Below are 12,279 nucleotides of genomic sequence, written 5' to 3' on the forward strand. Positions count from 1 at the left end.
CCGTCACCCAAAAGAAAGGGCCCAAGAGGTTGTATACCAAATGTCCTGCTCGGTCTTCCCGGAATCGTACATAGGGGAAACGAAGAACTTCGCCGAAATAATGAGGCAACACAAAGCGGACGTCCGACAAATGAACCGTGACCGCAGCGCTGCGGCCGAACACTGCGAGGCATGCGACCACCGAATGGACGTTGACGGCACTAATGTACTGGAAACCGAAGCTAACCCGCACAGGAGGCTTCTACTTGAGTCTTGGCACATCCAACAGACAGGGAAGAATGTTAATCGCTCCCTGGGGACACTTCCCGCTTCTTACATCCATGGTTTGCAGCCACTGACCCGGATGTCTTCAACACGAGGGCTTAAAAAGCCGAGGTTCGAACCATCCGAGGGTTTGTCGACAGCCCGGCGCCGAGATGCGGCGATTTCCCTGTTAATCCCCGTCAGCAGGAAGCGTGCATGGCGAGGCAAGCGGGCGTAGACCGGCGAAGGCAAAGACCGAGCCAGAGGAAAGGAGCCAAGACGTTTTCCCGAAACCGCCCGCCCACCTTCGCCCGTCTAAGGAAACCACCGCAGTGATAGCGTAGCATAGCGCATGGTCAGCGCGGACGCGGCAAGCAGACGCCGCGTCTAAGCCGCGACGGCGTCGAAGTCAGAGGATGGGGCATACAAGCGGGTCCCGAGAAGCGGGCCTGCTTAACGAAACGCTGAAGCGTGTTCAGAGGCAGCAACGACAGGCTGGCACCTCTTTCCAGATTTTGCGGGGACGCCTGTCAACAGTCGTCCCGAAGACGAGTAGTCGACTACTCGCAGCGGTAGCGATCGGTTGAATATCGGTAATTGGCGTAAAGCTGGGAGCCGCATGGGAATGTTTTGATGTATTTTCATATGTTTCTCTTTTTACTTTTTAAGGGAGAGAGTTTGAGTAATACTGTGGAAGAATGGGGCGTGGCACGTAAACCTTGTGCCCAAGCATTTCGAGGGTTCATTCCCGGAATTACATTTTCTTATAGCAATTTAGATGTGCTGTGTATTTCAGGGAGAGGGTTTGAACCTTGCCGAAATTGGAGGGCGTGCCATGAAGTTTGTAAACCAATGATGGGTTAGTTTGCTGTTGATTGGGCGATGCAAGAGGTGGGCCGGGTTTCTAGGTCTTTAAAACCAGGGTCCGGAGCCATGGGAGATCGTTCTGAGCTAGATTTAGATCCCTTGCATCTTCGGCGGTGCCAATGAAGGAAGATTTTCCCTTAGCCAGTGCCATGTAACCGCCATCGCCCCCCATACACCTTGCCCTCGTCTCCCGCATAGCAGCTCATAAGGAGGAAAATCAGGCGTTGTCCTCCCCAGAGGTTTGGAAAAACCACGTGACCTAATCAGAAAAAGAGAAATTAAGCTTCGTAAATAAAATACTTTCCGAAGTGGGCTCCGCACCCACGAAGGGAACCCGCCGCATTGGCTCAGTGGATAGGGCGCGATGTCAGTGCACGCTAAACATCCCCAGGTGGTCTAAATTATTCCAGAACCCTCCACTACGGCACCTTTTTCTTCTTTTTTTTTCACTCCCTCCATTTTCCCTTTACGGCGCGGTTCAGGTGTCAGCCAATATGAAAGACAGATACTGCGCCATTTCCGTTCTCAAAAAAAACAATTTGCAATTTTTACTTTCAAGGTTAGTTTCTAAAATTGGTTTTGAGGAAAGGAAATGGCGCAGTAACTGTCTCACATATATCGGTGGACGCTCGAACCACGCCGTGAGAGGACTGACCTCTGGCCCACTTGAAGGTCAAAACCGTAAGCACCGCGAAATCGTTACGAGGTAGCATAGTGAAGCTTTCGCATCAAAAGTGAAGGAAAATAATGTTGCCGGCCGTGGCAATTGCTATCTAATATCTTAACCACCCGAGCTGCAGCCGGCGGAGGAGAAAGGGAAATGATATCGAGGAGAAATATAAAGGGGAGCGATAGCAAGGAAGCACAGGATCGAGTATTCGGGTGTGGCTCAATCCCCGGTCCGCTTTCGAAGGGGGATGCCATTCACATACCTGGCTTAATATCTCATATGGGCCCTTGAGGCTTGGGTGTTACGCATATTTTTGAAAGTATGGCGGAGTGCTTGGCGTAACGCACTCTGGCACAGGTCAGCCCGGTATTGCACTGCCTCCGGGATTGGCCCGTGGCCTACGGGCTATTGCGCGCGCTTTTCTTCTGTCTCTTTACTCCCATCTTTCACCTCCTACTATCAGCACGCAGGCAGCTGGGCGTGGCTCCGCATTGAGCCAGTACGCAAGCCCGTGCTTTTCCTTTCGTCCTTCTGTCGACAACTCAACTCAACTCGAAAAAAGGAAGCACAGGGGCTCGAGCTGGGTTTGGGTATCGTCGCCTTCATCAACTTCCATTCGGGCGGCGTGAACTGATCTGCTTGGCTGGCCATTGCATTAGAGCAGCACGCCATCGCCGCAGCCGAACACCACGCTGCAAGCTTTCTCCTTCACAGCTCGTCAGTAGACTTAATTGTTGTCCGTAATTTTTTTCCCCGTTGCGAAAAAACTTGACAATTATGGTGAGTCAGGTTATAACTGCAACCTCTTTTGAAAAAATAAAAACACTGGCGTGTAAACAAATGCGCAACACAAGGTTCTTACTGATGCTTATACGGCCGCTAGTTCTGTTCTGTCACCAGTCATCAGATTTTCTGTACAGCAAAACACCATTTACCATGAAGACACAGACCGTCCCACGGGGAGAAGTTGGGTGCAGCGCTAAAAAAATTCTATTCCACGCATTATGCTCTGGACTCACTAGCCCTGTCTACATGAACCCGATAGAGTCGAGTAGAGTTAGCTTGTCGGGTAAAAAACCAGTTGCCGGGTTCATGTAGACGCTGTCGGGTCGAGTAAAATAAGCGGCAGAGCGAGTCGAGTTAACTCGCCTGCAGGGGGTAGGTTAACTCGCCTGACCCGCCTTTCCAAAAACCATGTATACGCAGTCGGGTCAGGGAGTCGGGTAACGGGGAACTCTGGGAAAGATTTCGGTCATGTGACCAGTCGACCAAAATGGCAGCCACCGTCGGTCCCCGCGCTGTTTCCACCCGAGCTTCTTGGACCGACCGGGAAGTAGAATGTTTTTTAGCGCTGATCAGTGAGAAAAAAGTGAGCGAGGCGCTGGACAGCAGACGGCAGCGCAATCAAGATGTTTTCAAAGACCTGCAGGCCGAAATGGCCAATCTCGGCTACCACTGGACGTGGCAGCAGTTGCGGAACTGCTGGAAGAATTTGAAGAAGCGATTCACGGCCGTGAGTATAAACATTCCCTCAGCCGAATTTCGACACCCATACGGAATGATACGACGTTGCAGCACAATTCTGTCTTGTGTGACAGGAACGGTTGGAGCAAGAGAGAAGTGGAGCTGCACCGTCGGCTTGGAAGTGGTATGACCACATGAGCGCGCTTCTCAGCCACAGGCCGATGGTGCAGGCTCGCGAGTACGGCGTGGACTCGCAAGATGTCCCACCAGACTACGGCGACAACTCGCAGCTAGGCAAGTATACACCCAAATGTGTTTTCACGCTCGTTTACTTTTATGTGATGTAGCATGTCAGCAGCGCCGAAGTCGGCGACTCGGTGCTGCGTTGTTTTGGTGAGCGCTGATTTGAATGCCGCAACGTAGAGCGGTTAACGCAGTTTCAATCAGCTTTCGCATTTCTAATAGCGTGATCATTTACAACCCCCTGGAAAGCGGCAGCGCTAAGGAACAAGGACGAAAGAGAGACACGAGAACACACGACAAGCGCTGATCTCGTCTCTCTCTTTCGAACTAGTTGCTTCGCGCTGTCGCTGTCCATGATGATTCACCAACTAGCCCGCAACAAGATATTAGTCCTACATTAAATGCTATGTAAACAAAAAAAAATCGATTCCAGAAAACGTATAATCGTAAGGACAAATGCGGCACTGCTGATAACGAGTGCACACAGGTACTCTTGAGCGAGACACACAAAAATTCTTTTTTCCAGTAAAGAGCCTCAATAAGCTGACAACTGAATTTGTTCCTTGACAAATCCACTGGGCATGCAGCGGGGCTGACTTAATTTTTTTTATCATGCAATCATGTAACTGTGCAGATGTATTTGACAAATAACCAAGGTGCCCTGCACATGTCCCTAACATGAAATGCTCTTTGCTCCTAGTGCACGTTTTCATTGACTGCAGTACGCACCAACAGCTTTGAAAATGCAGTGGCTTAAAATTTGTGTGCCTCAGCACAGTTCCCCTTAAAAGCGAACTCTTAAGAGCACATTTTCTTTGGCATAGATTATTATTGTGCTTTCATGAGACATGGTTAATCTCATCCAAATTTCACTGCACTGACATAGTACACGGGCCTCTAGCATTTCGCCTCCATTGAAATGCATTTGCCGCGGCAGGAATCAAACCCACGTCTTTGGGCTCAGCAGCCCAGCACCATGAGCACTGAGCCACCACGGTGGCGTTATATACTGATGAGGTATAGACAGTGTTGAAAGGCTGATATCGCCAAAAGGAAAGTTCAACACTTCTTGCTAGTGTTTGCCTGCGGGGCTGAAACTTGGAAGCTAACAAATAAACTAAAAAATAATGAAGGGCTGTACAATGAGTGAAGGAAAAAACAATAAGTGTAATGTAAAAAGGACACAAGAACATTGTGTATGAGAGAACATGAATTAATGCTATCTCAGTTCATTAAGAGCAGGAAATAGACATGGGTGAAACATGCAATATATAGCATGGTGTCTTTGAGTGACTGTCAAGGCAAGGCACAAGTAGTTAAAGTTAGTAGAGAGTCTGTTGCAGTAACGAAGCAAGGAAGTTTGCTGGTAACAGGGTAGGCATGCTAGTTGCAAAGAAGAGGTGATTGGAGATAGAGGGCCTATGTTGTGCAGTGGGATGGGATGGCATCTTACAATCTTTGGACTGCAAGATGTGCAATTTCAGCGCTTTTGGCTATAGGAGCAGTGATTTTTTTTTCTGTTTTGCAGATATCAGCGATGCTGACACCAGGACCGAGGAGGACGACGCTGATATCCTTCAGGAACAAAGTGAACGTAAGCTTGGGCAATTTTTAAGCACTAGATGGCATTTAATAGCTCGGCTGCAGAACAAAATTGGTTCCCTGGGCCCATGTTCACACTTCGATTTCTCGTGGTATTGATCCTTTGAGGTGCTCAACAATTGGCTGAGGCAGCGGAAGCGGATGTGCTGCTCAGCTGCACTGCAAAGTGTCGTCGGACCAGCCTTGAAAATAGTGAGGTATACGTGATTATATTTCCAGACATTGTTTGAGTGGGATGGTGTGGATTCCATTGGCGCAGAGTTTTGTTTCCAAGGTTACTGCGTTTTGTTTTTTATATAAACAGTTTACTGTGGCACCGTTCAGGCTTTTTACCCGCAGATGCAGACGATGCAAGTGCTGCAACTGCTTCCGCTGCTTCAACCAATCAAAGAATGCTTGCGAGTCTCTCGAGAGGTCAGAATTAGAATATTTGCCCTGCTTTATGCTTCCTGCATACTTCCTGCGTACCATTTTGATTCAGTAGTTTTGCATCTCTATGTGTAGCTGAAGATAGAAAAAGACAGCCTCATTTCTTTTCTTGTTTATCCAATAATTGTTCAAATATAACAAGAAATGACATCTTGAGTTTTTCGAGATGAAGACAAAAACATATTTGCTTCAATTTTTTAACTGAACCAACATGCACCGAAACTTGAATCTATAGCTACTGGCCATGTAGCCAATACGAAAGCAAATTTTACTCTGCCTGTCATTTTTCTGCTGAGCTTCCCTTTTGATCTGTTCTGCATCTCTCCTCCGTTAAGTACTTTCTACTACGGTCCACCTCACACAGCTACGCCATGATGTTGTGTCCCGGTGATGCACGAAATACCTTGGGGTGTCACCGGGTGTATCAAAGGGTATCAATTTGGGCTATGCTCCCATGACTGAATGTTAGTGCTGCGTCTAAGATGGTAGTTCGGATGTGTGGCTGGTAAGGAAGGCATTCTTTGGTGCACATTCCCAAACTGCATGGTTCAATAACTCGTAAGTATTTTTGCATCTCCTGTAGAAACACTATTCTAGAAGCTTTGGTTGTGCATTGCGCTACTTGCTGGGGAGCAGGCTTTGTGGTGTGAAGAACTGATTTGAGCGAGTACCTATGCAGGAAAGGCTTGTTCATCATCTGGCTCTTGTCAGCGCAGCAGGTGCCTCAGTCTTTTGAACACAGCATTTGACAGACATTGCTGTTGATAGCCAACATGTGGAAATACCTGCGCAAAACAGCCTTACGCATAATTTCTATGTGCCCACTAAAAAGCAAAAGAAATGTTTAAATACATCCATACAAAAGCGAGGTCTTACGCTTCACGTGAGGCAAGAATAGCGCAGAATAAAAGTGTCAGCACTGAATAAAACATGCATAGTGCCTTGCTTGCATTGCCTGGAGGCTGTCAATGGATCAACTGTGTTTATGAAATTTCCAGTGTTTTTTTTTGGCATTTTTTCCATTGCAGAAATGTGAGCAAATGGAAGCTTCAAAGAAAATGGCTTTGAAAAAAAAAAAGGCTGTCCTGGCTCTATTAAAGGGCAGAAAAGCATGCGAGACGCTGAATAATATTCATGAAAGTTTTGGAATTTAATATTAGTAAAAAACCAAAAATCAATTTTTTTTTCTTGCACTTTAGTCTTTCCTGCATCCTGGAAGAACATGAGGTGGTTCATATTAATCCAGGGCTCTCCAGTATGGCACATCTCATGGCCCATTTGTTGCTTTCGAATGTTAAACCCAAATACCGTACCATTCCACACATACTATGTTCTCTCCCTGTAAGGGGCAATGCTAAGCTGCTCTAAATGATGCAAGTGCCTGCCAAATGCCCTCCATTCCATTTGTATTCTCCTGGCTATTTCACTGTCATGGTCCAACTCTACGGTCATTACTTGCCTAAGATAGATGTATTCTCTTACAGTATACAATACTTTGCTGCCTATCTTTAACTGTTTGTCCCTTGCCAAATTACTGGACGTGACTTCAGTTTCCTTATTAACTTTTAGCTCTACCATTCTGCTTGAATATTGAGGCCCTGAGTCATGCACTGGGACTCCTTCTGAGTTACGTCGCTGGACAACATGAGCAAATCGGAGGTTCCTAGGATTTCCTCCATTAATTTTTATCCCAAGCTCATCCCAGTCCAATCCTTTGACTCTTGTAAACATGCAGTGTATAGCATCAAAGAGCTTATGTCGCCTTACTCTACACCCTTTCCAATGAGCATTTTGGTACATTACTCTACCCCCCAGACCTTGTTGTTCAATTTCCTCACACCCATTCTTTCTTTTTCTGGTGGAGAATTGTGGCGGTACAAGGATTTGAACCATGGGTCTCCTGCACGCGAGGCGGATGCTCTACCTCTGCGCCAGCGCAGCATCCACTGAACTGGCCACTATAGTGGCCACTGTACTGCACCCTGAATGCCTAGTGGCATTGCTGGTGCTCATCTGTATGCAGCAGTAATGAGAGAACAAGAGTAGCACAGGAATTTTTTAAAAGAAAAAGTCATTCAAACACAGCACAAAGCTCTTATACCTATGCTATTAGGAAGTGTTGTCAAAGTAAAGTGATGCAACTTGCTATCTTTAAGTGTGGTTGTTTGCAGAATCCTGATGTGTTGTATTGCCAGGAATATTTAGGTAGTGCAAACTTAAATACATATGTGACCAGTGTTTCGACAAAAAAAACTTTCTTTTTATAGTGAAAGGAGCAGTGTGCATGTGATAAGCATTGCTGAGGTGGTCAGAATTTATGCATACTATGGCATTTTCCCATTCTGGTAATTTTAATGTTTTCATCTAAAGTGTGTGTAAACTTTGTACCACAAGGTCTCGTGGACTAAGTTTCACTTGCACAAGGTTAAGGGTGAGTATGTGCCTGCAGTGTTTCACTTTTTTTGACCTCTAATTGAAAATTGTCTCTCGGTTTATTGAACATGCCTAAAGCTGTTACCTCACTTTGTAAACATGGACATTGCTATGTATCACACAGAAATGTTACTAGTGAAAGGGGGACATCACGACACAGGACGTAGTCTCAAATTCCAGGTCTAGTACCTTGCCACAGCATCTTTCCTCTCTTTCGGAGTCATAGCATTCTAGAATGTGTTTTCCAAAAAAAAAACAAATTGCCTGGGCAAGCACTGGCAGCAGGAGTCTGAAGTTATTGCTGCATCCAAAGAGTGTTATATACTAGAATGATAGTCATGACGCATAAAATCAGAACTGTCTTCAGTTTCCAACCTGCATGGACTCAGAACACTGGTTCCTCTAGCAAAGAAAAAGTAAACAATGTGCAAAGAAGTGAGCACCCTGGTATACGTAGTATGTGTGCTGTTCAAGAACATGAGGCAGTGTTTATCTGTTCAATAAAGGGGTCAGCTGGCAGGATGCTATAAATGTAATGGGTGCTTGTCACATTTGAGTATGGCTATGTTTTAGGATATGCATAAACACAGAGGTAAAGCTGTGAGCAGTTTTCAGAAAATTTTTAGGATTCGCGCTGCACGCAAAAAGAATGTCGGTGATGCATGGAAAACCCGCGGAAAGGAAGCGTTCACAAGCAGAGGTACACAGGGCAAAGTTGCCCTGTGTACTTCTGCTTGTGAACGCATCCTTTCCTCTGGTTTTCCACGTATCGTGCAGCAACCGGCCCAACAAGCTACGCTTCTTCAATAGAATGTCCGTGACAACTGCTAGTACCCATTCTTTTTTTTTTTACACCAGCAACAGTGTCCTGTGTGGAAGCTTACCTGTAGCACTATTTCATTTAAGCTCCGTGTAGTTTTCATGCAAGAATTGATTGCTTCAGCCACAGCACGTATAAAAAGTTAAAAGTTCAAACCTGTTTTTAGCAGACCTGCCTTTTTTTGCTCTGCAATTCTTTATTTTTCAGCAAAGTGTGAATAGTCCACGAAGGAAAGTTGTGACCATTTGCATGTGTTTTCCTTCTTTTTTTAGCAAGCACCTCAAGAATCTCACCGCCACAGAAACGACGCCGCATGGGAGAGGCGAAATTGGAAAAGGTGCTCTTAAATGTGCAGCGTAAAAATGAAGAATTTTGGACGAAGCAATCAGAGATACAATTTCAGCAACAAAAACAACTGCTTGCAGATGAGAACAAGCACATGCAGGAGCTCCTGCAAGGTGTTTCCACCACCTTTCTGCAGGGCACACAAACTTTAATGGGGCAGTTTTTTTCTCAACAGGCAGCATTGGTGGCATCCCTACAACACATGCCCAGCTTCCCACAATTTATGGGACCACCAAACATGAACTTACAACACCAGTTTCCACCACCGCCGCCAGCCACCAACACACCACCAACACCTAAACACTGAGCTGAACTACACCCGTGACATTGCCACCATTTTTAAGTTTCATTTAATCACTTCCAGAGTAAAAAATAGCGACTGATGCCTCCTTAACGTGCAGCAGCCTCGGAAACATTAAAGGGACACTGAGGACAAATCCATCCAATCATTGTTTTTGATACAAATTATGGTTTATGGGGGTTTAACGTCCCAAAGCGACTCAGGCTATGAGGGATGCTCTAGTGAAGGTCTCAGGAAATTTCGACCACCTGGGGTTCTTTAACGTGTACTGACATCGCACAGTACACGGGCCTCTAGAATTTTGCCTCTATCGAAATTTGACCGCCGCGGCCGGCATCGAACCCGCGTCTTTTGGGTCAGCGGCTGAGCGCCATAACCACGGAGCCATCGCGGCGGCTGATTCCTTGCCTCTTTCTGGCTGTATTGGCATTTCTCTAACACCAAAAGATGCATTTGTAGCAGAGAAAATTGGATTTTAAAAATTTGCCAGTAGTCAATTCAAATTCGTGACATCTGTACTTTCTGCCACCGGGCTGCCATCGTGTGCAAGTGAATGGTGGTGTAGCTTAGCTTCTGGGATCCGCGCCCAAAAATCTGTGTTGATACATGCATTCCACTTCCGAAATAGGCCGCTGACGGCAATGCCTGTTTTTCTTTTCCAGCTTACAGAAAGCTCCAATTTTGGCGTTAATGGTCTCTTTGTAGTTTGAGCACGGTACAGTTACAATACAGGCCAGCTTCTATTTGTCCTCAGTGTCCCGTTAATCTACCCTAATACCTTCTAGGTAACTGGAATCGCCTGCCCCATGAAATTGTTGAGTGCCGTTCCGACTCTATGTTCCGCGCGTTGCTGTCGGATGTATGAGTGCGCAGTTGGCTTTCTTTTGGCTTTTTTAATCACGCGGTCTTCGTTCTTGTTGGTCCAGCATCATTTGGTCAGTTGGCTTTTTTTTCGTCATGTCTTTTTGTTGTTTTATATTTCATTCATTTTGTACTTTCTGTGTCATGCCTTGTATTGCTTTTTTTTTCTTCCTCTTTTTTTTCTGGCCTATTCTTCTGTTATGTATACTCATCCCCCCTGCAATAATGCCTTCGGGCGCTGCAGGTATTTCCAATAAATAAGGATGTGCAATATTATCGCAAACAGTATAAGTGCAATATTAGATTCCTGACAAGTCAAAAGTGTGCAGTAAGTAAATGTACTCTTTTTGTTTTTAATAATATGCTCCTATCTTCATTATTATTATTATCTACAGAGGCAGTGGTATATCTTGCGTCCTTGTTCAGTTTCATTTTGTGTGATGTGTATGTCAGTTCCTAATTTGTTTACAAGATAATGGCAATGTTTTTTTCAGATATATATATTAAGAGTATTAATGAAGCTTGCTTTTTGTTGGTTTCGTTTAATGAACTATATTAATGCGTGCTTTCTTTTAGTACTTGCCAAAGGTCATTTATTTTCCTTCACCAGACAGGTACAAACTGTGTGATCTGTTTCTCAGTTCCTAATTTGATTTTAAGATATTTTTGGTAATCTTGTTTCAAATGTGATAACCTTCAGTTTTAATGATGCCAGCTTTTTGTTGGAGTCTTTTAATGAACTATATTTCTGCATGTTTTCTTGTATTGCTTGCCGAAGTCATTTATTTTGCTTGACTGGAGAGGTACAAACTATGTGATATGTTTCCCAGTCCCTAATTTAATTTTAAGATTCTTGATAATCTTGTTTCAGATGTGTTAATCTCGAATTTTAATGACATCTGCTTTTTGCTGGTGTCTTGTAATGAACTATATTAATGCGTGCTTTCTTTTAGTACTTGCCAAAGGTCATTTGTTTTCCTTCGCCAGAAAGGTACAAACTGTGTGATCTGTTTCTCAGTTCCTAATTTGATTTTAAGATATTTTTGGTAATCTTGTTTCAAATGTGATAACCTTCAGTTTTAATGATGCCAGCTTTTTGTTGGAGTCTTTTAATGAACTATATTTCTGCATGTTTTCTTGTATTACTTGCCGAAGTCATTTATTTTGCTTGACTGGAGAGGTACAAACTATGTGATATGTTTCCCAGTTCCTAATTTAATTTAAGATTTTTGATAATCTTGTTTCAGATGTGTGTTAATCTCAAATTTTAATGACATCTGCTTTTTGCTGGTGTCTTTTAATGAACTATATTAATGCGTGCTTTCTTTTAGTACTTGCCAAAGGTCATTTGTTTTCCTTCACCAAAAAGGTACAATCTGTGTTTCTCAGTTCCTAATTTGATTTTAAGATTTTTGATAACCTTGTTTCAGATATGTGATAATCTCGAATATTAGTGACATCTGATTTTTGTTGCTGTCTTTTAATAAACTGTATTTATGCATGCTTTCTTTTTATTACTTGCCAAAGAGTGACATTTATTTTGCTTCACCGGAGAGGTACAAACAGTGGTGTGTTTATCTGATGTGAAAACAATAGCGATCACATTAATAATCAGGGGTCCTCCTGACACTTTGACTTCTGCACCCTTTTGTGTTGTTCGAAAACACATTTATATTTCTTGTATGTGGTTTCTGAGACAAATAAAAAAGATCTACATTCCAAACACGGCTGTGTAATGTATTTATTTATCACATTACCCAAAGTGCCTGTTTGGCAGTACAGTGGAGGGAGAGAGTTACAACATAATCATACAGTATAGTGGCAGGGAAAAAATTCTCACGGAAAATACATTGCAACATAATTTGATACAAACACAAGCATAAAATTACAGCAATGCGGCAAACAATTCATTAGATTTTGTTGAAATGACTTCCTGGGGCAACTTATTCTATTCATTTATTGTTTTTGGAACGAATGACATTTTTAGTTAATCAGTAGTGC

The 12,279-nt window shown here is 44.1% G+C and overlaps 1 protein-coding gene across 1 annotated transcript; it reads left to right on the plus strand.

The window, feature by feature from the left end:
* The first annotated feature begins 2,816 nt into the window (after positions 1 to 2,816).
* Positions 2,817 to 11,792, plus strand: LOC144128120 (uncharacterized). Its single transcript, XM_077661206.1, has 3 exons — positions 2,817 to 3,293; positions 3,379 to 3,538; positions 5,016 to 11,792. The coding sequence occupies exons 1-3, from the start codon at positions 3,054 to 3,056 to the stop codon at positions 5,186 to 5,188; spliced, it is 573 nt and encodes a 190-aa protein (XP_077517332.1). The 5' UTR covers positions 2,817 to 3,053; the 3' UTR covers positions 5,189 to 11,792.
* Positions 11,793 to 12,279: the final 487 nt, after the last annotated feature.

Source organism: Amblyomma americanum, chromosome 4, assembly GCF_052857255.1.
Source record: "Amblyomma americanum isolate KBUSLIRL-KWMA chromosome 4, ASM5285725v1, whole genome shotgun sequence".
In the NCBI taxonomy this organism is placed as follows: Eukaryota; Metazoa; Arthropoda; class Arachnida; order Ixodida; family Ixodidae; genus Amblyomma; species Amblyomma americanum.

What these genes read in the sequence shown, in the direction of transcription:
- LOC144128120 (XM_077661206.1), top strand. Translation starts at nt 3,054, where the DNA reads ATGGCAGCCACCGTCGGTCCCCGCGCTGTTTCCACCCGAGCTTCTTGG. An exon ending in TGAAGAAGCGATTCACGGCC is followed by an intron (nt 3,294 to 3,378) that starts GTGAGTATAAAC and finishes CTTGTGTGACAG; the next exon opens with GAACGGTTGGAGCAAGAGAG. An exon ending in CGGCGACAACTCGCAGCTAG is followed by an intron (nt 3,539 to 5,015) that starts GCAAGTATACAC and finishes TCTGTTTTGCAG; the next exon opens with ATATCAGCGATGCTGACACC.